A 25,997-nucleotide genomic window follows, 5' to 3' on the forward strand; every position below is an offset into this window, starting at 1 on the left:
TCTCTAGATGGGTTGGTAGGAACTTGAGACAGAAACACCAAATTAGATAGTGTCGATAGATCATTTCTGAATGCAACAATACCATACAGTGGCACCGCTGGTCAAAAATACTGTTTTTGTGAACCATTAAGCAAGTTGATCATGAAATGATCTCTAAATGGTATAAATTTAAATATGACACATTTCCTTTATATTTTAGGCAAAAAAAATATTTTCATATTTTACATTTTAAAAAATTACACAAAGGAAAATGGGCCAATGCAAAGGTTTAGGCACCCTCGGAGATTTTTCTGCTCAGATAACCCTGACCAAGATTTCAGACCTTAATTAGCCTGTTACAGTTAAAGCTTATCATCGTTAGGAAAGGCCAGATGATGTAAATTTCACAGCTTTACAAAAACCCAGCCTTCTCTAATCTTGTGCTAAAAAACAGCAGCTATGGGTTCTTCTAAGCAGCTGCCTAGCACTCTGAAAATGAAACTGGTGGAGGTTCATAAATCAGGAGAAGGCTATAAGATGATAGCATATTGGTTTCAAGTTGCACTTTCCTCATTTCGAAATGTCATTGAGAAATGTTGGTTAACAGAAACAGTGGAGATTAAGAAAACGTGGAGGTCAAGAAGAAGGTCTGGAAGACCAAGCTAAATTTCTGTGATAGCTGCTCATAGGATTGCTAGAGAGGCAAATCAGAACCCCCTGCTTGACTGTAAAAGACCTTCAGAAAGATTTAGCAGACTCTGGAGTTGTAGTAGATTGTTCTACTATTCAGAGACACCTGCACAGATATGGCCTTCATGGAAGAGTCATAAGAAGAAAACCTCTCCTGCGTCCTCACCATAAAATTCAGTGTCAAAAGTATGCAAAAGAACATCTAAACAAACCTGATGCATTTTGGAAGAATGGATTCAATGAAAATTCAACAAATTCTTGATGCAAACATAACACCATATGTAAAAAAGCTGAAGATGAAAAGAGGATGGCTTCTACAAATGGATACTAGTGATGAGCGAGTATGCTTGTTACTACTCGGTACTCGCACGAGTATCACTGTACTCGGGCTACTCGGCGGGTACCGAGTAATTTCGTGATACTCGTGCTTTACTCGTGGTCTTCATTTCTGCATGTTGGCGCTCTTTTGAGAGCCAGCCCTCATGCAGGGATTGGCTGGCAGACCACTGCAATGCCACAGCCCTGTTAGTTGTGGAATTGCAGTGATTGGCCGGCCTGCACAGCGTGACCGAGCCTTTATACCGGCCGGCGCGCTGTGCTCTGTACACAGCCATCTCATATTCCCTGCTTTCCACGCCCACAGGCGCCTATGATTGGTTGCAGTGAGACACGCCCCCACGCTGAGTGACAGGTGTCACACTGCACCCAATCACAGCAGCCGGTGGGCGTGTCTATACTGTGCAGTAAAATAAATAAATAAATAATTAAAAAAACCGGCGTGCGGTCCCCCCAATTTTAATACCAGCCAGATAAAGCCATACGGCTGAAGGCTGGTATTCTCAGGATGGGGAGCTCCACGTTATGGGGAGCCCCCCACCCTAACAATAACAGTCAGCAGCCGCCCAGAATTGCCGCATACATTATATGCGACAGTTCTGGGACTGTACCCGGCTCTTCCCGATTTACCCTGGTGCGTTGGCAAATCGGGGTAATAAGGAGTTATTGGCAGCCCATAGCTGCCAATAAGTCCTAGATTAATCATGTCAGGCGTCTATGAGACACCCTCCATGATTAATCTGTAATAGTGATGAGCGAGTACTAAAAAGCTCGGGTGCTCGAAGCTCGGGCCGAGCCTCCCAAGATACTCGTGTACTCGGCCCGAGCAACGAGCCCAATGTTATCCTATGGGAGACCCGAGTATTTTTGTGAAATGACCTCCCGGCAGCATGGAGAAACCCTAAAAATGTCACAAAAGTCTCAGAAGAGTGCTCAAATGACATGGCAACAGCATGGGGAAGACCCCTTGAAGCATTTATCACTCAAAAGTCACAGCTGTGAACAATTTTGTCCGCGTTTTACGCCATTTTTACGGACTCACCAGAAAACCTTCCAAAATGACCCCAAAATGATTTTTCATGGCGGAAATGTTAAGGGCACATACCCAATAGTGAGATAGAGCTGGTGTATGTTACTTTTTGAGATCAATACATGAAAGATTTTACGTGAAAACATTGTGTGGCACTCCGATGTCCCTGAGAAGAGACGTACATGAAGGCCTCTTGAGTCTAATGTGCCCATTTTGAGGAAGTGAGTCTTTGTAGTATTTTCCTTTGCCAGGGCAGTCCTAAATTGTGAGGTTCACCAATGCCCCTGCATACAGACGTGCATGAGGGCCTGTAAACCTGAAGTGCCCATTGGAAGGAAGTGGGTGTATTATAGTATAGCCCTTAGGCAGGGAAGCCAAACATTGGGAGGCTCCACGTTGTCCCTGGATAGAGACGTGCATGAAGGCCTGTAAACCTGAAGTGCCCATTGGAAGGAAGTGGGTGTATTATAGTATAGCCCTTAGGCAGGGAAGCCAAACATTGGGAGGCTCCACGTTGTCCCTGGATAGAGACGTGCATGAAGGCCTGTAAACCTGAAGTGCCCATTGGAAGGAAGTGGGTGTATTATAGTATAGCCCTTAGGCAGGGAAGCCAAACATTGGGAGGCTCCACGTTGTCCCTGGATAGAGACGTGCATGAAGGCCTGTAAACCTGAAGTGCCCATTGGAAGGAAGTGGGTGTATTATAGTATAGCCCTTAGGCAGGGAAGCCAAACATTGGGAGGCTCCACGTTGTCCCTGGATAGAGACGTGCATGAAGGCCTGTAAACCTGAAGTGCCCATTGGAAGGAAGTGGGTGTATTATAGTATAGCCCTTAGGCAGGGAAGCCAAACATTGGGAGGCTCCACGTTGTCCCTGGATAGAGACGTGCATGAAGGCCTGTAAACCTGAAGTGCCCATTGGAAGGAAGTGGGTGTATTATAGTATAGCCCTTAGGCAGGGAAGCCAAACATTGGGAGGCTCCACGTTGTCCCTGGATAGAGACGTGCATGAAGGCCTGTAAACCTGAAGTGCCCATTGGAAGGAAGTGGGTGTATTATAGTATAGCCCTTAGGCAGGGAAGCCAAACATTGGGAGGCTCCACGTTGTCCCTGGATAGAGACGTGCATGAAGGCCTGTAAACCTGAAGTGCCCATTGGAAGGAAGTGGGTGTATTATAGTATAGCCCTTAGGCAGGGAAGCCAAACATTGGGAGGCTCCACGTTGTCCCTGGATAGAGACGTGCATGAAGGCCTGTAAACCTGAAGTGCCCATTGGAAGGAAGTGGGTGTATTATAGTATAGCCCTTAGGCAGGGAAGCCAAACATTGGGAGGCTCCACGTTGTCCCTGGATAGAGACGTGCATGAAGGCCTGTAAACCTGAAGTGCCCATTGGAAGGAAGTGGGTGTATTATAGTATAGCCCTTAGGCAGGGAAGCCAAACATTGGGAGGCTCCACGTTGTCCCTGGATAGAGACGTGCATGAAGGCCTGTAAACCTGAAGTGCCCATTGGAAGGAAGTGGGTGTATTATAGTATAGCCCTTAGGCAGGGAAGCCAAACATTGGGAGGCTCCACGTTGTCCCTGGATAGAGACGTGCATGAAGGCCTGTAAACCTGAAGTGCCCATTGGAAGGAAGTGGGTGTATTATAGTATAGCCCTTAGGCAGGGAAGCCAAACATTGGGAGGCTCCACGTTGTCCCTGGATAGAGACGTGCATGAAGGCCTGTAAACCTGAAGTGCCCATTGGAAGGAAGTGGGTGTATTATAGTATAGCCCTTAGGCAGGGAAGCCAAACATTGGGAGGCTCCACGTTGTCCCTGGATAGAGACGTGCATGAAGGCCTGTAAACCTGAAGTGCCCATTGGAAGGAAGTGGGTGTATTATAGTATAGCCCTTAGGCAGGGAAGCCAAACATTGGGAGGCTCTACGTTGTCCCTGGATAGAGACCTGTTAGGTTCTTAGTGCCTCCGTGCTTGCATTTAAAAACCGCACGTGTGTGCCTGTTGGTGGCAGCTTTCCGCTGCATTTGTGTGAGTTTTGCACAAACTTGGATATAACACACAAGTCTAGTGAATACACATCAGCACAGCATTGCAAAATGCGCAAGGGCGTTGTCAACGAACAAGGAAGTGGACGTGATGGTGGTGCAGGCAGACACCGAGGTTGTGTGCAAGCTCTAATTTCGCCACAACAAAGGGCCACATCTAGTCGCTCGCACGTCCTGTCCCAAATTCTTGGGGACCGCAGCAGTACACCCCTCTTGAACCAAGACCAGTGTCAACAGGTTGTTAGTTGGATAGCGGATAATGCTTCCAGTCAGATTGGCACCACCACAAACACTCTGTCTTCCACACGGTCAAGTGTCAGTAGCCGTGATACTGCACCGCACATTTCAGAACCTGATCCTCCTTCCTACCACCAGGCCGAGTACACGTCCACGGACATTACTGATCCCACACTTGGACACTCGGAATAGCTGTTCGTTCACGTTTCCATTCACAAATTCTGGCCTCTCGCCAGCTCCTGTTGAAGTGGGCCATGACGAGATTGTATGTACAGATGCACAAATATTTGAGCAGCCACGTTCTCACGAAGTTGGCAACGTGTCTCAACAAGGGGTGGCCGATGATGAGACACAATTGTCAGGAAGTCAGGAGGAGGAGCAGGGTGCGGAAGAGGAAGACGACGTGGTGGATGATCCAGTAACTGACCCAACCTGGCAGGAGGATATGCAGAGCGAGGACAGCAGTGCACAGGGGGAGGGAGGCGTAGCATCACAACAGGCAGTAAGAAGCAGAGTGGTGGCCCCAGGCAGACGTCAGTCAACTGTTCCCCGGAACAACACGACACAAGGTGCCTGTACAAATGTTAGGTCTTCCCGAGTCTGGCTGTAATACTATTGTATGTATTGAGGATTTCGATTGCGTTAGGGCAATGACAACCAGAGACGAGTTCTTGGTGCAAGACATTTATAATATGCAACCAGCAAATATGTACATAAACGGAACAAAAACACAGTAGAACATAAATACAGGAAATACCTTCCAGGGACTGAGCGAAAGGGAATTCCCGGTACCGCGCACCGGACTCCCCCAGGGAGACCACCAACAGCAAACCCCTATACAGGGACTGTCTGGCAATCACCCCAGAAGCCCTAAATGCGCAGCAGCCGGGACACAAAAGGGCAATAGGTAAGTCGAAAAATGTCTGTACGTGATGTGAGTCCAGAGTGGTATTAAACGGAAGGAACCGGGCAGAAGTTCCGACCAAAGACGGCAAACGGAGTCCAGGTACAGCTAGATGATACCAGATGAAGTCCAGAGTCGGTGTCGGTTGTTTTCCAAGAGGATCCGAATAACAATCAGGAACCAAAAGCAGCAGGGCAGGAGCACACAGGAAGCAGTATACTCAGGCACTGGACTAAGCTTTAGGGGCGGCTTTTAAACAGATGGACAGGAAGTAGGGCAACATAACAGAAAACTCCATGTTAACAAAGGGCAAGCTCTTTCAAAAGAAAACTGGAAAACCAGGAACTCTGACACTGGCAGTTTTTTAAGTTGGCTCCAGATGATTCTAAAAAGGCCATTTGCAACACCTGCCATGCCAGCATCAGCAGGGGTACCAAAACTAGCAGCCTGACCACCACCAGCATGATCAGGCACATGTCAGCCAAGCACCCGACTTTGTGGGAAGTACAACAGAGTCGAGGAGCAGTGCTTGCTGATGTCACTGCTACGTCTTCGCTGGTTGTGCATGCGAGCCAATCCCCTGTCCATGCTGCCTGCGAACAAGCCTCCTCCACTCCTGCACCTGCAGTTGCCTACGCAGAAAGAACACCATCATCAAGCACGTCCTTGTCCCAGCGCAACGTTCAGTTATCCATTCAGCAAACCTTTGAGCGCAGGCGCAAATACACTGCCAACACCCCACATGCCACAGTTCTAAATGCTAACATTTCGCGACTGCTTGCGCTGGAAATGTTGCCTTTTAGGCTGGTTGAGACAGAAGCATTCCGCGAACTGATGGTGGCAGCTGTCCCACGTTACTCGGTCCACAGCCGCCACTATTTCTCCCTGTGTGCCGTCCCCGCATTGCATAACTAACCACGTGTCACAAAACATCACACGTGCCCGGAACAACGCTGTTTCAGCCAAAGTCCACCTAACCACAGACACGTGGACAAGTGCATGTGGGCAAGGCCGCTACATCTCGTTGACGTCACACTGGGTTAATATTGTGCAAGCTGGGACCCAGTCTGAGCGAGGGACGGAATACGTCCTTCACACACCAAGTTTTGCAGGCCCTACCTCAGTCAGGGTTTCACACACACTCTACAGCTCCGGAATGTCATGCTCCTCAGCCTCCTCCTCCTCCTGCGCATCCTGATCCACTTTACCCTCCACACCAGTCCCAAGCTGTAAGTGTCGCTGGCGGAGGAGGGGACGGTGCGCTCTCCCACTGCTCGGGTCCGGCTGACGCAGCTCTACGGCTGCTGCTGCTCGTTGGCTCGAGCGATGGCCGGATCCCGGGGACTCGAGCGGCGCTACTCGCCCGTGAGTGAAAAGGGGTGGTTTGGGTTTTGGGGATATTGTCCGTGACGCCACCCACGGTTGTGGTGATTGTGTGGACACCACCGCTGCTCTGGACGGGGATCCCGGGAGCCTGTGACAGGGAGCAGCTTTGTTGTTATTTCTCCCCTACGTGGGTAGGGGGGTTGGTTGTCCCGGGGCCTGGTGATGGGGTAGAGATGGATGACAGGCGGGTTGCGGGGCCTGATGAAGTGCATGGTCGCAGGGGCAGCGCTGTGCCGCACGGCACGGAGGTACTCACTCAGCCCAATGATGATGACACAGTTCAGGGTAAAACAAGTGGCTGGATGGACAGGTCACTCGGACGGCTGCGGTTGTTCCTCCCTGCAGGTTAGTGATGACTGTCTCTCCCTGCACCGAAGTTAAGTGTTGGTAGTGATGGTTTCCCAACGGTAACCCGCTCCCTGACCTGGATATGGGCCGGAGGAGCCCCTTTTGCCCACAGGCGCTGGCCCTGGGAGACGGTTGCCCTTGCCGGTGGCTGTGTCTCCCCTTCACGGTTGTACGGTTGCCTTCTATCTGGACTTGGCTGTTTGGAAACCCTGAGGTCCCCTTCAATAACGGATTTGGCAAATTCACGGCGACACCAAGCCTTGCCGGGATCCGAAAGTCCTCTGCCAATGGTGCTGGCTTCGCTTTGTATACCGGTCCGGTACGGCCGGGTCACCACCCGTCCACGGTCCTTACGGCAGACTCCAATCGGCCTCCACTGCAGACGGTCACCACATCCTGCCAACCTTGCTGTCCTGTCCAGGCCACACACCCGGACCAACTTCAGGCTCTTTGCTGTCACTTTTCTCCTCTCTACTACTTTCCTCCTTCCACTTCCTTAGCTTAACTCTCACTGCCTGTGTTTTCCCTCCTCCTCGGTGGGTGGAGACCAACCGCCTGGCTCCACACCCTGGTGTGGACAACAGCCCCTGGGGAAGGCAACAAGGATTTTGTGTTTTGACTATGATATGCCTGCAGGGAGTGTGGGGTGTTTAAGTGTTGTGCTCTGTGGCCCCTGGCTTGTCCAGGGCGACACAGAAGCACTGCAGCACTGCCTCGGCGAAGCGGCAACAGGCAGTGCTGAAGCTAATCTGCATAGGTGACAAACCCCACAATGCAGAAGAGGTGTGGACAGCTCTGAAACAGCAGGCAGATCACTGGCTCACAACTCTGAACCTAAAGCCAGGAAAGGTGGTGTGTGACAATGGCCGGAACCTGGTGGCGGCTTTGAGGCGAGGCCAGCTGACACATGTTCCATGCTTGGCCCATGTGCTCAACCTCGAGGTTCAGCGGTTTCTAAAGTCATAGTCAGAGCTGTCTGATCTGCTGGTAAAAGTTCGCCGCCTGTCTGCACATTTTCGAAAGTCACCTACTGCTTCAGCCGGCCTTGCCGCCTTAAGACGCCGTTTGCATCTTCCGGCACACAGACTGGTGTGTGATGTCCCCACGCGTTGGAATTCAACTCTGCACATGTTGGTCAGGATATGTGAGCAGAAGAGGGCAGTTGTTGAGTACCTGCATCACCTAAGCCGTCGGGAAATGGGTCAAACTCCACACATAACACCTGAGGAGTGGAGATGGATGTCCGACCTATGCACCATCCGCCAAAACTTTGAGGACTACAACCACGATGGTGAGCGGCGATGACGACATTATTAGCGTCACCATACCGCTTCTCTGCCTTCTAAAATGGTCTCTGCTCAGAAAACAAACATGATGCATTGCAGGCGGAGCGCGATGAGTTTCAGCAAGAAACAGTAGTGGGTGTGGGTGATGATAACACACAGCCCAGCCTCGTCTCATCACAACGTGCAGTGGAGGACTATGACGAGGAGGAGGATGAAGACATGGAGCAACTCTCTGGCCAAATTGAGGATATGACATGCAGTCATATCCTCGGTTCAGCGTGGCTGGCCAGAGGACAGGGTAGATGATGAGGAGGAGGAGGACAGCATGTTCAGTCATCGTGTCGGTCAGGATACTGAAGTGATGGCTGTTAAGAGTCTGGCACACATGGCTGACTTTATGGTAAGCTGCCTGTCTCGTGACCCTCGCGTTAAGAACATCTTGGCCGACAATCATTACTGGTTGGTAACACTGTTAGACCCACGCTAAAAGGAGAACTTTATGTCTCTTATTCCCGAGGCGGAGAGGTCAGGCAAAATGCAGCAGTTCCAGAAGGCCATAGTCACGGAAGTAGGCAAAGCATTCCCCTCACAAAACGCTAGCGGCATAGGTCATGAATCAGTGGACAACCGAGGCGTACAGCCGAGAGAGGCACAAGTCCAATCCGCCAGAGGTAGGGGAACAGTCTTTAAGATGTGTGACAGTTTTCTCAGCCCCTCACGTACCACAGCCCCTGAGGTGCGGGGTAGTGCCACAAGAAATCCTAAGTTTGCCCAGATGCTGAAGGAGTACCTTGCAGATCGAACAACTGTACTCCGACATTCCTCTGTGCCTTACAATTATTGGGTATCCAAGCTGGACACGTGGCATGAATTGGCTCTCTACGCCTTGGAAGGCCTGGCCTGCCCTGCTGCTAGCGTTTTGTCAGAGCGTGTTTTTAGTGCCGCAGGTGGAATCATTACAGATAAACGCACCCGCCTGTCAACTGAAAATGCTGACAAGCTGACTCTGATCAAGATGAACAAGGGTTGGATTGGGCCAGACTTCACCACACCACCAGCAAATGAGAGCGGAATTTAAAGTTTGCCATGTACCTCCACTCACCCATGGGTACACACTTCTGGAGTTTGGCTAATCGCTGGACTGCTCCTCCTTCTCCTCATGCGCCACCATGATGATGACCGTTACAAATTGCAATACTTAGGCCTTTGTTTCAGGTATACCCCCAGTGGTAAATTTTTTCGCCCATTCTTTGCAGAATGGACATTACAACGACAGGAGACCCACTCCTTTGCAATGGGAACAATGTTTTGAGGCCCTCATGCACGTCTCTATCCAGGGACAACGTGGAGCCTGACGCTGCCACCGACTGCCACACACGTGCTGTTTTTAAATGCAAGCACGGACGCAATAAGAACCTAACTGGTTTTTAGGAGCGACAATTACTGAGAAGTCTGACACTATCAGACACTGCTGACTGACGTGTATTATACACTAGACTTGTGCGTTATATAATAGTTTGTGCAAAACGCGCACCTGTACCCTGCCACCGACTGCCACACACGTGCTGTTTTTAAATGCAAGCACGGACGCAATAAGAACCTAACTGGTTTTTAGGAGCGACAATTACTGAGAAGTCTGACACTATCAGACACTGCTGACTGACGTGTATTATACACTAGACTTGTGCGTTATATAATAGTTTGTGCAAAACGCGCACCTGTACCCTGCCACCGACTGCCACACACGTGCTGTTTTTAAATGCAAGCACGGACGCAATAAGAACCTAACTGGTTTTTAGGAGCGACAATTACTGAGAAGTCTGACACTATCAGACACTGCTGACTGACGTGTATTATACACTAGACTTGTGCGTTATATAATAGTTTGTGCAAAACGCGCACCTGTACCCTGCCACCGACTGCCACACACGTGCTGTTTTTAAATGCAAGCACGGACGCAATAAGAACCTAACTGGTTTTTAGGAGCGACAATTACTGAGAAGTCTGACACTATCAGACACTGCTGACTGACGTGTATTATACACTAGACTTGTGCGTTATATAATAGTTTGTGCAAAACGCGCACCTGTACCCTGCCACCGACTGCCACACACGTGCTGTTTTTAAATGCAAGCACGGACGCAATAAGAACCTAACTGTTTTTTAGGAGCGACAATTACTGAGAAGTCTGACACTATCAGACACTGCTGACTGACGTGTATTATACACTAGACTTGTGCGTTATATAATAGTTTGTGCAAAACGCGCACCTGTACCCTGCCACCGACTGCCACACACGTGCTGTTTTTAAATGCAAGCACGGACGCAATAAGAACCTAACTGGTTTTTAGGAGCGACAATTACTGAGAAGTCTGACACTATCAGACACTGCTGACTGACGTGTATTATACACTAGACTTGTGCGTTATATAATAGTTTGTGCAAAACGCGCACCTGTACCCTGCCACCGACTGCCACACACGTGCTGTTTTTAAATGCAAGCACGGACGCAATAAGAACCTAACTGGTTTTTAGGAGCGACAATTACTGAGAAGTCTGACACTATCAGACACTGCTGACTGACGTGTATTATACACTAGACTTGTGCGTTATATAATAGTTTGTGCAAAACGCGCACCTGTACCCTGCCACCGACTGCCACACACGTGCTGTTTTTAAATGCAAGCACGGACGCAATAAGAACCTAACTGGTTTTTAGGAGCGACAATTACTGAGAAGTCTGACACTATCAGACACTGCTGACTGACGTGTATTATACACTAGACTTGTGCGTTATATAATAGTTTGTGCAAAACGCGCACCTGTACCCTGCCACCGACTGCCACACACGTGCTGTTTTTAAATGCAAGCACGGACGCAATAAGAACCTAACTGGTTTTTAGGAGCGACAATTACTGAGAAGTCTGACACTATCAGACACTGCTGACTGACGTGTATTATACACTAGACTTGTGCGTTATATAATAGTTTGTGCAAAACGCGCACCTGTACCCTGCCACCGACTGCCACACACGTGCTGTTTTTAAATGCAAGCACGGACGCAATAAGAACCTAACTGGTTTTTAGGAGCGACAATTACTGAGAAGTCTGACACTATCAGACACTGCTGACTGACGTGTATTATACACTAGACTTGTGCGTTATATAATAGTTTGTGCAAAACGCGCACCTGTACCCTGCCACCGACTGCCACACACGTGCTGTTTTTAAATGCAAGCACGGACGCAATAAGAACCTAACTGGTTTTTAGGAGCGACAATTACTGAGAAGTCTGACACTATCAGACACTGCTGACTGACGTGTATTATACACTAGACTTGTGCGTTATATAATAGTTTGTGCAAAACGCGCACCTGTACCCTGCCACCGACTGCCACACACGTGCTGTTTTTAAATGCAAGCACGGACGCAATAAGAACCTAACTGGTTTTTAGGAGCGACAATTACTGAGAAGTCTGACACTATCAGACACTGCTGACTGACGTGTATTATACACTAGACTTGTGCGTTATATAATAGTTTGTGCAAAACGCGCACCTGTACCCTGCCACCGACTGCCACACACGTGCTGTTTTTAAATGCAAGCACGGACGCAATAAGAACCTAACTGGTTTTTAGGAGCGACAATTACTGAGAAGTCTGACACTATCAGACACTGCTGACTGACGTGTATTATACACTAGACTTGTGCGTTATATAATAGTTTGTGCAAAACGCGCACCTGTACCCTGCCACCGACTGCCACACACGTGCTGTTTTTAAATGCAAGCACGGACGCAATAAGAACCTAACTGGTTTTTAGGAGCGACAATTACTGAGAAGTCTGACACTATCAGACACTGCTGACTGACGTGTATTATACACTAGACTTGTGCGTTATATAATAGTTTGTGCAAAACGCGCACCTGTACCCTGCCACCGACTGCCACACACGTGCTGTTTTTAAATGCAAGCACGGACGCAATAAGAACCTAACTGGTTTTTAGGAGCGACAATTACTGAGAAGTCTGACACTATCTGGACTGTTTTACACTGTGTACACCAGCCCCAGATATGATGAAGGCTGGTATACGGTCACCACTAGGAATGGCTATATATACCCTGCCTGCCTGCCTGTATACTGCTACAATAGTCCTGACAAGGACTCTTCTGGTCACTAGCCTGTATTCCGACCTGGCTATACCCTGCCTGTATATAGCAACAATAGTCCTGAGAAGGACTCTGCTACTGTACTCCGACCTGGCTATACCCTGCCTGCCTGTATACAACTAGAATAGTCCTGAGAAGGACTTCTGGTCACACTGTTTGCAGCCCTGCTCCGGAACTAACTATAAAGGGCCGCAAAGCTTTCCCTGAATCAGCGACACTCTCCCTACACTCACTGTCAGAATAGCTGTGAGCAGAGCACAGCGCGCCGGCCTATATAAAGGCTCGGTGACGCTGTGCAGGCCGGCCAATCACTGCAATTCCACAACTAACAGGGCTGTGGCATTGCAGTGGTCTGCCAGCCAATCCCTGCATGAGGGCTGGCTCTCAAAAGAGCGCCAACATGCAGAAATGAAGACCACGAGTAAAGCACGAGTATCGCGAGATTACTCGGTCCCCGCCGAGCAGCCCGAGTACAGTGATACTCGTGCGAGTACCGAGTAGTGACAAGCATGCTCGCTCATCACTAATCTGTAAATTACAGTAAATAAACACACACACCCGAAAAATCCTTTATTAGAAATAAAAAACAATAACAAAGTCCCTCATCACCAATTTATTACCCACAACAAAACCCTCCATGTCCGGTGTAATCCACGGTCCTCCAGCGTCGCGTCCAGCTCTGCTGCATGCAGGTGACAGGAGCTGCAGAATACACCGCCGCTCCGGTCACCTCCACGCAGCTAATGAGGTGAGTATAGCGATCAGCTGAGCTGTCACTGAGGTTACCTGGATCCAGCGGTGGATGCAGCGGTGGCCGCGGGTAACCTCAGTGACAGCAGCTGATCGCGCTACTTACCGCCGCTCCGGTCAGCTTCACACAGCAACTGAGGTGAGAAGCGCGATCAGCTGCTGTCAGTCAGGTAACCCGCGGCCACCGCTGGATCCAGCGGTGGCCGCGATTAACCTCAGTGACAGCAGCTGATCGCTATACTCTCCTCAGTTGGTGCATGGAGCTGACCGGAGCGGCGGTGAGTAGTGCGATCAGCTGCTGTCACTGAGGTTACCCGCGGCCACCGCTGGATCCAGGTAACCTCAGTGACAGCTCAGCTGATCGCTATACTCACCTCATTAGCTGCGTGGAGGTGACCGGAGCGGCGGTGTATTCTGCAGCTCCTGTCACCTGCATGCAGCAGAGCTGGACGCGACGCTGGAGGACCGTGGATTACACCGGACATGGAGGGTTTGTCGGGGTTAATAAATTGGTAATGAGGGACTTTGTTATTGTTTTTTATTTCTAATAAAGGATTTTTCGTGTGTGTGTGTTTTTTAACTGTAATTTACAGATTAATCATGGAGGGTGTCTCATAGACGCCTGACATGATTAATCTAGGACTTATTGGCAGCTATGGGCTGCCAATAACTCCTTATTACCCCGATTTGCCAACGCACCAGGGTAAATCGGGAAGAGCCGGGTACAGCCCCAGAACTGTCGCATATAATGTATGCGGCAATTCTGGGCGGCTGTTGGCTGTTATTGTTAGGGTGGGGGGCTCCCCATAACGTGGCGCTCCCCATCCTGAGAATACCAGCCTTCAGCCGTATGGCTTTATCTGGCTGGTATTAAAATTGGGGGGGACCGCACGCCGTTTTTTTTAATTATTTAATTATTTATTTCACTGCACAGTATACACACACACCGGCTGCTGTGATTGGGTGCAGTGTGACACCTGTCACTCAGAGTGGGGGCGTGTCTCACTGCAACCAATCATAGGCGCCGAAAAGCAGGAAAGCAGAGAATACGAGATTGATTAATGACCGGCCGGCTTTTTCAAAAGAAGAAAAGCCGCAGGAGCAGTGTGAATGCCGTGCAGTGCCGCAGCAGTGATCGGCGAACGGTGAGTAAGAGAGAGGGGGGAGAATGACCGACAGACTGTGAGAGGGGGACAGACAAGACAGAGAGAGACCGACAGAGCGAGACCGACCGACGGGAGATAGAATGAAAAAAAAAATGACCGACATCGCTAGTAAAAAGCACAAAACGTGCGTTTTGGACATCGGAGTGCCACACAATGTTTATGTAAAATCTTTCATGTATTAATCTCAAAAAGTAACATACACCAGCTCTATCTCACTATTGGGTATGTGCCCTTAACATTTCCGCCATGAAAATTCATTTTGGGGTCATTTTGCAAGGTTTTCTGGTGAGTCCGTAAAAATGGCGTAAAACTCGGACAAAATTGTTCACAGCTGTGACTTTTGAGTGATAAATGCTTCAAGGGGTCTTCCCCATGCTGATGCCATGTCATTTGAGCACTCTTCTGAGACTTTTGTGACAGTTTTAGGGTTTCTCCATGCTGCCGGGGGGTCATTTCACAAAAATACTCGGGTCTCCCATAGGATAACATTGGGCTCGTTGCTCGGGCCGAGTACACGAGTATCTTGGGAGGCTCGGCCCGAGCCTCGAGCACCCGAGCTTTTTAGTACTCGCTCATCACTAATGGATACTGATCCTAAACACACATCAAAGTCCACAATAGACTTAATCAAAAGATGCAAGCTGAAGGTTCTGCAATGGCCCTCACAGTGCCCTAATATGAACATCACTGAAAATCTGTGGCTAGACCTCAAAAGAGCAGTGCATGCAAGACGAGCCAGGAATCTTACAGACCTGGAAGACTTTTCTAAGGAAGAATGGACGAAAATCCCTCAAACAAGAATAGAAAGACTCTTTGCTGCTACAAAAAGTGTTTACAAGCTGTGATACTTGCCAAAAGTGGTGCTACTAAGTACTAACCACTAAGTAGGGTGCCCAAATGTTTGCTTTGGCCCATTTTCCTTTTTTGTTAATTTAAAAATGTAAAAGATGAAAATATTTTTTTATTTTGCCTAAAATACAAAGGAAATGTGTCATCTTTAACTTTATGCCTTGTAGAGATAATTTCATCTTCATCTTGCCTAACTGTTCACAATACCAGTAATTTTGACCAGGGGTTCGCAAACTTCTGCATGCCACAGAATGTGTATTTTTTTTTTATTGCTTTATTTTCAATGGCACAAAAGGGGGGTGATTTGAACTTTTTTTTTTAATTTGTTTTCATATTTTTAAAAACTTTTTTCCCACTTTTTATTGTTTTTACTAGTCCATTTAGGGCACTTGAATTTGCAATCTTCCGATCGTTTGTGCTGTACAGAAGAGCGCATCAGCATCACTCTGTACAGCAGAAATACTGACTTCCTATGACGTTTCATTGGAAGTTTGTCATGACAGTGACAGGGGTCATCAGTTGACCCCCAGCTGTCATGACAGCCCATCAGTGCCCCGCAATCGTGTCAAGGGGCTGGTGACGGGAGCAAGAAGCAGAAGCACTCCCAACCAAAGTGAGTTAAATCCCGTTTTCAGAGATTAACAGCAGGATTTAACTAGTTATCAGCGGTGGGTGGATCTCCAGTTTTTCTGCTTCTGTTAGGCTACTTTCACACATCAGTTTTTTGCCATCAGGTACAATCCGGAAAAAAAAGGATAAAACGGATCCGGTATCGCATCCGGTTTATCCCCATAGACTTGCATTGTAACCGGATTGTACCTGATGGCTTTGCGGTGCATCCGGTTTTTTCCGGATGCGGCAAAATAATTAAATCCGGCGGCCGGATAGAACGTATCATGTAACGTTTTTTTGCCCCTTAAAAAAACCGCATTCTGCCGGATCCGGTACAATGCGGCATTGTATAGAATGGTTGTCTATGCATGCCGGATCCGGCGCAATGCGGTTTAAACCGGATGCGGTGACCGCATCCGGTTTGGTAAACAGAGCATGCGCAAATTTTTTTTTTTTCATCATCACAAAACTTATAAAAGGATCCAGCACATTCTACACACCTCCTGCCGTTGGTTCCTGACTTCAACTTCTGCTGTCCTCCAGTCCAGTGCTCCAGGGAAGAGGTATGTCCACAGTACTGTCCACAGATCACTGTTGTGAGCTGCGTACATGTACTTAGACATTGTTTTTTCTTTTTTTACAGGTGCAGTGTTGCGGGCACAGTTTTGTCAAGCCATTTGCTGTGCCAGTTTGGTTCGGTGCCAGTCTTCAATTGTTGTGGCGGAGAGTGTCCCTGAGGTAATGTCCACAGTACTGTCCACAGATCACTGTTGTGAGCTGCGTACATGTACTTAGACATTGTTTTTTCTTTTTTTACAGGTGCAGTGTTGCGGGCACAGTTTTGTCAAGCCATTTGCAGTGCCAGTTTGGTTCGGTGCCAGTCTTCAATTGTTGTGGCGGAGAGTGTCCCTGAGGTAATGTCCACAGTACTGTCCACAGATCACTGTTGTGAGCTGCGTACATGTACTTAGACATTGTTTTTTCTTTTTTTACAGGTGCAGTGTTGCGGGCACAGTTTTGTCAAGCCATTTGCTGTGCCAGTTTGGTTCGGTGCCAGTCTTCAATTGTTGTGGCGGAGAGTGTCCCTGAGGTAATGTCCACAGTACTGTCCACAGATCACTGTTGTGAGCTGCGTACATGTACTTAGACATTGTTTTTTCTTTTTTTACAGGTGCAGTGTTGCGGGCACAGTTTTGTCAAGCCATTTGCAGTGCCAGTTTGGTTCGGTGCCAGTCTTCAATTGTTGTGGCGGAGAGTGTCCCTGAGGTAATGTCCACAGTACTGTCCACAGATCACTGTTGTGAGCTGCGTACATGTACTTAGACATTGTTTTTTCTTTTTTTACAGGTGCAGTGTTGCGGGCACAGTTTTGTCAAGCCATTTGCTGTGCCAGTTTGGTTCGGTGCCAGTCTTCAATTGTTGTGGCTGAGAGTGTCCCTGAGGTAATGTCCACAGTACTGTCCACAGATCACTGTTGTGAGCTGCGTACATGTACTTAGACATTGTTTTTTCTTTTTTTACAGTTGCAGTGTTGCGGGCACAGTTTTGTCAAGCCATTTGCTGTGCCAGTTTGGTTCGGTGCCAGTCTTCAATTGTTGTGGCGGAGAGTGTCCCTGAGGTAATGTCCACAGTACTGTCCACAGATCACTGTTGTGAGCTGCGTACATGTACTTAGACATTGTTTTTTCTTTTTTTACAGGTGCAGTGTTGCGGGCACAGTTTTGTCAAGCCATTTGCTGTGCGAGGCCTGTTATAGAAAAAGATATGTCGTCTTCTGGTAGCCCGCCCTCCGGTTCACAAACTGAGGTATATATTTTTTTTTAGGGTTTTTTTTTTAAAAAAAAAAAAAAAAATTTTAAATAAACGACATTTACATAGGTGGCCGAAACATCACAGGAGATGCTGCCAGAAGATGACGGAAGGGGTGGAGAAATACACGGAGCGGGCGGTCAGAGTGTAAGTTTCATACAGGAATTGTTTACCACAGCACACCAAACACATAAGTAAATAATGGTTTTTTTTTTCCTTCACTAAAGGCTTCAACTTCTAGGGCTCACGATAGAGCTCCCCCAAGACCGTCCCAGGGTCGTCGTCGAGGTGGCGGTGGTCTTAGTGTAAGTTTTTTTTTTAATTTTTTTTTTTTTTTCATGTCTGTGTGAATTTAGGTATAATTTTTTTTTTTTTTTAATTTCTTTTTTGTTTCTTTGAACAGGCATCACAGCGTGCTCCCGATTCTGACGGTGAGGAGGCCGGATTTATCAACATCGACCTCCTCATCGATGAAGTTAGAGAGAGGGAGCCGCTGTGGAACATGGCTGACCGCCGCCACGCTGATTCGATCGTAACCCGTCGACTCTGGGACGAGGTATGCCACGCAGCGGTAGAAGGTTGGGGGGAGCTCAATTCTCGTGGCCAGAAGAAACAGCGTAAGTATTCACAGTTCAGTAGGTTATGCTGCAGGATGTAATGTGTTGTATACTAACCACTTTGTGCTTTCCACTTTCAGGTGACAAACTTCAGAAGCGGTGGCGGTCTATCAGGGATCGCTTCAAAAAGGAGTTGAATCAAGAGATGCAGGCCCCGAGTGGATCCGGAGGACGCAGATCGAAGTACCGTTACTTTAGAGCGTTGTCGTTCCTCCGGACAACTATGGTGTGCAGAAGGTAAATATTCCACACAATATGTACAAAGTATAATATTTTATGTCTGTTTTTTTTTGCCTTTTTTTTTTATTCAGTGGCACTGTATAGCAATTAAATTAATTATTGTTTTGTTTTTCCTCTTTTTACCAGCACCGTCTGCAGCACTCAGGAGCCTGCATCGAACCCGATAGGAGCGATCCCTGAACAGTCCGCCACTGGGGAACACAGGCACAGACCCCACCCATCTGAACCTTCCCTTCCATCGACATCTGTCCCATCCACCTGCGCTGGAGCTTCACGTGAGACTTCATTACCTGAAGCTGCTGTTGACGAGATAGCTTTTCCCCTACCCCACCCCTCTGACACTGCTGCCCTCAGTAGAACACCTTTGGGTTCTGGGCGTCAGCGTCATAGGGGTCAGGAAAAGAGCTATGCGCCCGAGTTCTTGCATCTAAATGCAGCCTTCCAGAACGCCATTCAATTATTAGCCGAACAAAATCGTTCATCTTTTAGCTTCATAAATGCCAATATGGAAAAAAATACACACGAATTGTGCACGCGTCTGGACAGGCTGCATTTAGATGCAAGTAAATCACCCAATCATTGTTTTTTTCAAGCCGTACTAGAGCGCATGGAAAAGCTATCTCCTGACCAGCAGATGCATGTAATGCAAGCCACACGGCAGGCTCTGGCGCAGGTTTCCTCCCAACCACCTCCACCCACCCCTCCTCCAGCACCTGCCCCCCCTCCAGCCATTGTCCCTACTCCCCCTGCTGCCCAGTACCAGCCTGCTGCCCAGTACCAGCCTGCTGCCCAGTACCAGCCTGCTGCCCAGTACCAGCCTGCAGACCAGTACCAGCCTGCGGCCCAGTACCAGCTCCCAACCACATCTGCCCCTACACTTCCTTCCCACTACCACATCTCGCCTTCCACACCCATCATGACCCCAACTCAAGCCACTAATTCACCCGCCACCTCTTCTGTCTCCCAATCCCTCCACTCCACCCCTCAATCCTTACCAAATCCCATCCCATCTCCTGGTTTCCCTCTTGGTTTCTCAACCACACCTTCACCTTCTGTTACTTCCCCACCACCACCACCAACACCACTTTCCACCCTCAATACTCCAACTGTGCGTGTGTTCCCACCTGTCAGCCCCTCCAGTACTATCTCCACCCCAAGCCCAAGATATACCAATTTATAAGTTATGTATGTAATAAAAATAAAAGTTTTTTGTTGAAAAGTATTTATTTGTTCTTGTTTTTTTTGGGGGGTAATATTATTTTGCAAGTTAAGTTAATAATAAAGGTAATACAAAAACATAACATGTTGTAATTTGACGGTGTAAAAATTACAAATTTTTAAAGCGAGTGAAAGATTAAAATTAACAAGGTTAACAAGATATTTTTTAATTTATTTTTAACTATGTTTATTTGTTATAAAACTAAACAAAAATCTTATACCATTTGATCTTGCCAATCTACTCTACCTTCTGGGGACACAAAATAGTCAGCATATTTGTCACGGATTGTTGAACAGGCAACACTACTCCTAAATCCAGGACTGGTGTAGTCAGTCAAAGAGGTGGATTCCAAACTCTGGTCATCCAAGGACAAAGGTTCCTTTGTTAAAACAAAATTGTGCAGTACCACACATGCTTTCACTATTTCATCAACAGTTTCAATGTTTAAATTAATGGCTGTTAACAACACTCGCCATTTGCTGGTTAGTATCCCAAAGGAGCATTCCACCATTCTTCTGGCTCTGGATAATCTGTAATTATATATTTTTTGTGTTTGCGTCAATCCACGGCTTGCATATGGCTTCAATAGATGTTGGGAGAGTTGAAAGGCTTCGTCGGCCACAAAAACAAAGGGCATTGGGGGCTCACATGTGCCAGGAAGAGGTCTTGCAGGAGGGAAATCAAAAGTATTCCCATAGATTCGGTGCCCCATTGGGGACATTTTAAAGACCTGCGAGTCATTGGATCTCCCATATGCGCCAATGTCCACTGAGATGAATTTGTAGTCCGCATCCGTTATTGCCATTAGGACAATTGAGAAATACTTTTTATAATTGTAGTATTCTGACCCCGAAGCAGCAGGTTTCACAATTCTTATATGTTTGCCGTCCACTGAGCCAAGGCAATTTGGAAACTGACAAATGTTATAGTATTGTTCAGCAATTGCAAGCCATCTGTCCCTGGTGGGCTGGGGGATGAAATCATCATGGAGGCAATCCCACAAGGCTTGGCAAGTGTCTCTAAGGATTCCCGAGATGGTGGAAATTCCTAGTCGAAACTGGTAGTGGAGGGACGAAAGCGACTCTCCAGTTGCAAGGAATCTGTAAAGGAAAGACAATAATTATAAAAAAATAATAGCAAACACATTACAGTTAAAAGTCAATTTACAGGAGGATACAGTTCGAAAAAAAAAAACTTACCTAAGCGTAACCAGCAAACGCTCCTCGGGTGTTATAGAGTAACGGCAGAAGGTGTCCGTTTTACGGATGTTGTCCGCAACAAGGCCAAGGAGGACGTCAAAATTATTCACTGCCATCCGGACATAGCTTGTGAATTTTTCATGGTTTCCACGGAGCTCCAGGTATAGGGTTGAAAACACCCCACGTGTCAGTCTCTGGGCAGTCAGGGGATGGATCCAAAAGCGTCGATGTCGCTGACGCCTCAGTCGCTGTCGCTCCTTTTCTCTGACGATGATAGCCAAGCGATTTGCCTCAAATATAAAATCTGCAGTGATCTTTGTGTAATTTGCAAGAATAGCATCCATGGTTTCTGATTGTCTCTGTCTTCATTCTGTAATATATGCTTCAAAATACTGTATATATACTATATTTTCCCAATAGCCAATCAGAATACGGAACTCGTTAATTGTTTGTTTAGTGTTTAAAAAACGGATCCGTAAAAAAACAGACATAACGGATGCAAAACGGATGCAAACCGGACACACCGGATCCGTTTTTTTACGGATCCGTTCACAACGGATCCGCTTAAAACCGGATCCGGTGGGTCCGGTTTGCTCCGGTTTGCACAACAAAACCGGAAACGTTGGATACGGCAAAAAAAAGGACTGTACCTGAATACAGAAAACTGATGTGTGAAAGTAGCCTTAGGGTCACATGTTGGCTGATCAGATCAGCTGAAGTGCAGGGAAAGATGTGGGCTCCATGTGTTAACTGACATCTAAGGGAAGTACATGATCTATGGTGTACCAGTATATGAAAGGTCGAGAAAAGGGTTAAATCTTTTGGACATCAGATTTGAGGTGGACTGTACCCACAAAATTAGCATATTATGGGTCTGCCTAGTGAAAGAATCCATCATTTCCTTTAAAAGGAATGGGGTTGACAGGTAAAAAAAAATCTGTCCCTTTAAAGGGAATTTGTCATAAAAAAAAATACCATACCGTAGTAGTTTTGTGATTCCAATTACTTTGCCATTGCCATGACGTGATACATACAGTACATACACTGTGTGTACAATTATTATGCAAGTGAGTATTTTGACAATATCGGAATTTTTGTGCAAATTTTCCAACTCCAATGTATAAAAGTGAAAGCTTATTGGATGAGACAGATCAGGTGATGTGTACTTGTGTAATGAAGAAAGGTAAAGTCTAAAGATATCAACACCCTTTATCAAGGTGTGCAGAATAAAAAATGTATTGAGAAAAATAAACAAATGCGCATTAATGGCCAAAGTTGTGAGAACAATCAAATGAAGCAACCGGGAACCTGATATCCTCATGTGGTGTCATATTCCAGATCTAGAAAAAAGAAGGAAAGTCCAGCACCAAAATCCTTAAAAAATCGTAGCTTCTTCCTTATTGAAACATCACATGCACAAAAATAAAAACATGTGTATACCCATGATGTGGACCACAAAAGCCCCCGCCTTACGTGTTTCGGAGAAACTCATTACTCATAGGCATATTCCAGATCTGCAAACCTCTTCGGAGATCCTAGAAGTACAATGTGCTCAGAGACATGGCTGAGGTAAGAGAAGCTGATACTCGACCACCACTAGAGATGACCAAATAGATTTGAGTGGAATTGAATTTAATTTGAATTTTACAATAATCGGCATTCTCCAAATTACAGATTTTTTGGAACTCACTTCTGCGCAGATCCAGCAGAATTGTGACCACCAGCTGCCATTTTCTGAGCCACAAAAGGCCATAAAAATGTTAACAAATAGAAAAACATTTGTATTTTTCCGGCCTCTCCATTACTCACCACCATCTGTCTGGTCCTCATTGCATCTTCATATTAGTGTCGGAAGCACTGACATTTCTGGGATCTTGGTCGTGAGACTGCGGCTTCAGGGTTTGTCAGGCCCTGGAGTGTTCTGTGCATGTGCAATCTTTGTGTGATGCTACCACCAGGGGGAGCCAGTTCTCAGACAGGATGCAGTGCTTCCAAGTGTAGTTAGGCGCAAGACCACTAGAGGTCACTAGCATCAGCAGAAGGATACAATAGAATGGTTGATCAAGCCGAAGGTGAGTGCCGGGAAGGCCGGTTTCACACATCCGGCTTTTTGCCGTTTTGCCGGATGCGGCGCTCTCCCGTACAGTTAATACAGTACAATGACAGCGCTGTAACTTCCGGGTCACATGCACCGGTCACATGACAGCATGTGACCGGCGCTTGTTGCGCTGTCATTGTACTGTATTAACTGTACGGGAGAGCGCCGCATCCGGCAAAACGGCAAAAAGCCGGATGTGTGAAACCGGCCGAAGTCACGTAGGTACAGAGGGGTAAGCAGAGCTGGAGTCAAGTGAGCGCTGAGGGTCAGAAAGCCAAGAGGTATCATCAGGAGCCAGAGGGGAGCAGAGTTGTAGTCAGATAGCAAGCCGGTGTCGGAAACTGAGAGGACAAGTAAGTATAGAGGAGGGAGTGGAGACGGGATAACAAAGCAGAGTGCAGATTAGGGAGACAGGGCGGTAAGACAAGATAGGAAGGATGGAGGTCAGGGAAAAGAGTACTAGAGGAGTACGAGGTAGCGGGCAGGATCAGAACAGACTCACAAGAACCAAAAGCACACACTACAGAGCAGGAACTATCACTGGCGACGTACCGAGGAAAACAGTTCCAAGATAAAGCAGCGTGACCCCCGGAATGAGGCACGACCGAATAGGCTCCTCCAAATCGGACATAACCTTGGAGAATGCTGACAGCAGGAAAACAAACACATAAAATGGATCTGCACCAGCAGAGTCATATGTAAATCATGCCACTTTACAGGTGCATGTGCAGAACCCACACAGGCCTAACAAAACTGGAAGCCTTGTCAATGCTGTTCTAATGATCCTTTGAGGACTGGATGGGTGGTGGTGAAGAGCAGAGCAGCTTGAGAGGTGAACAGTGGGGTGAGTATAAAGGTTTTTATCATTTTTTTACATATTCTGGGTACTGTGCTCTATCCCAGAGAATCAAATCAAATTTCCCAGGAAAAAAACATGCAAACATGCAAATTAGAATTTTACCTGTTCCACTGATCTCTACCACCCACCAAGGAACAGATTTTTCAAAGGTTTTATTGCCTGATGAGATGAATGTGACTCTTGACAAACCAGATGGATAGGTCGTGGCTGGATCAGTAAGGTGCACAGACCTCCACTTCAACTCAAACACCAGCAAGGTAGAGGATGTGTCGCGGGCGGGGGGGTGCGCTGCTCGACCGCGCCCGCGGCTTGGGTCCGGCTGCTGCTGCTGCTCGGTGGCTCGAGCTGTGGGCCGGATCCAGGGACTCGAGCGGTGCTCCTCGCCCGTGAGTGAAAGGGGTTGGTTTGGGAATTTGGTTCGTGATGCCACCCACGGGTCGTGGTGAGGTTAGGGCACCACCGCTGCTGGTGACGGGGATTCCGGGAGCGTTGTTAGGGAGCAGCTGGGATGTTTTCCCCTCCGTGGGTAGGGGTTGGTGGTCCCGGGGCCCGGTAAGGTGAAGGGAGGATTGCAGGGTAGGTGAGGTGCAGGGTCGTGGGGGCAGCGCGGTGCCAGAGAGCACGGTGGTACTCACTCAGCCAAGAACAGATACAGAGTCTCCGGTTAAACAAATGGCTGGATCGACGGGTCCCGCAGCCGGCTGCTGTGATCACTTCCGGATGGTTGGTGGTGGCTGCCTTTCCCTGCACCTAGTGTGTGTCTTCGGTCCCGATGGCTTCCCACCGGTAACCCACTCCCCAGCTTGGATAGATGCCGAGGGAGCCCCTTTTGCCCGCAGGCTCTGGCCCTGGGAGCTCTAGCTCTGGCGGTAGCTGTATCTCCCTGTTCGGTTTGGACTGTTGCCTTCAATCAGGTCTTGGTTGCTAGGAAACCCCGGAGGTTCCCATCGCTAACGGATTTAACCAGTTTAACGGCGACTCCCAGCCTGGTCGGGGTCCGCAGGCCCTGCCGGTTTGTGCTGGCTTCTCTTCGCTCCCCGGTTCGGTACCGGTGGGCCACCGCCCAACCCCGGCCCTACGGTTCCGCGTTGATAGGCCACTCCTGCAGACGGCCACCACCGTCTGCCAACCTTGCTGTATGTGCCCGGGCCACGTACCCGGACACGGTCAGTCTGCTCCTCACTTGCCACTTCACTCCTTCTCCTTCACTCTCCCTAACTGACTGCTTCCTTTTCCCGCCTCCAGGACTGTGAACTCCTCAGTGGGTGGGGCCAACCGCCTGGCTCCCCCCCACCTGGTGTGGACATCAGCCCCTGGAGGGAGGCAACAAGGATTTTTGTGTGACTGATGTGCCTAACCGGGGTGTGGGGTGTGTTATTGCAGTACCTGTGACGTCCTGGCTTGTCCAGGGCGCCACAGATGCATTATGCTATGGGCTGGTATTATTAAAAATGAGCTAGTTGGACTGTTTCAGATTGAATATGGATTAAAAATCAACTCTTAATTCTACTGACACTTTTATCAAGCAGTGTAACAAGAAAAAGTCTGTGTCTTTCAAGAAAACCATGATTTTTATTTAGAACAATACTCCATGGCAACATTGAAGTCTCCAATGCTTGGCTGCCAGTAAAGGTCTAAAAGATGAAAGAATAAGGACCTTGCCTTTAACTCTCTTGACCTAAACCCTATTGAGATCTTATGGTCTCTTTTTAAATGGGATATTTATAGTGAAGGAAACAGTCACCTCTCTGACCAGTGTCTGGGAGGTTGTGGTTGGTGCTGACCAAAAAGTTGATCATCAAAACATTAAGAAACTGACAGACTCCATGGAAGGAAGGCTTATGCCTATTATTGAAAAGGAGGGCTATATTGGTCACTGACATATTTTTTTTAAATGTATTTTGTACATTTTTAGTTGTTTGGTTATTATTCTCACATTAAGGCTAGGGCCACACAGGGACTACTGCAATCCTCGCATGACACTCGGCTCACGCTGGCAGCACAGCAGAAGCCGAGTGTCATGCGAGTGTCATTGCGACTGAGGTCCGATCGTGCAATCGGACCACAGCTGCGGGGGGCGGGCTGGCACTGAGGAGGGGTGGGCCAGCGCTGAGGAGGGGAGGGTCAGCGCTGAGGAGGAGAGGGAGGGATTTATCTCCCTCTCT

The 25,997-nt window shown here is 47.9% G+C and overlaps 2 protein-coding genes across 3 annotated transcripts in view; one reads left to right on the plus strand and one right to left on the minus strand.

The window, feature by feature from the left end:
• Positions 1-25,997, minus strand: part of RXFP2 (relaxin family peptide receptor 2) — a 449,786-nt gene that overhangs the window by 264,262 nt on the left and 159,527 nt on the right. The window lies entirely within an intron of this gene.
• On the plus strand, positions 439-25,712 carry LOC142292426 (uncharacterized). The gene is made up of 8 exons (XM_075337770.1): positions 439-574; positions 17,491-17,597; positions 17,670-17,747; positions 17,828-17,905; positions 18,004-18,217; positions 18,298-18,454; positions 18,584-18,810; positions 25,561-25,712. Exons 1-8 carry the CDS (start codon positions 439-441, stop codon positions 25,710-25,712), a joined length of 1,149 nt encoding a protein of 382 aa, XP_075193885.1.

The sequence above is a fragment of the Anomaloglossus baeobatrachus genome, chromosome 2 (assembly GCF_048569485.1).
Source record: "Anomaloglossus baeobatrachus isolate aAnoBae1 chromosome 2, aAnoBae1.hap1, whole genome shotgun sequence".
Classification (NCBI taxonomy): Eukaryota; Metazoa; Chordata; class Amphibia; order Anura; family Aromobatidae; genus Anomaloglossus; species Anomaloglossus baeobatrachus.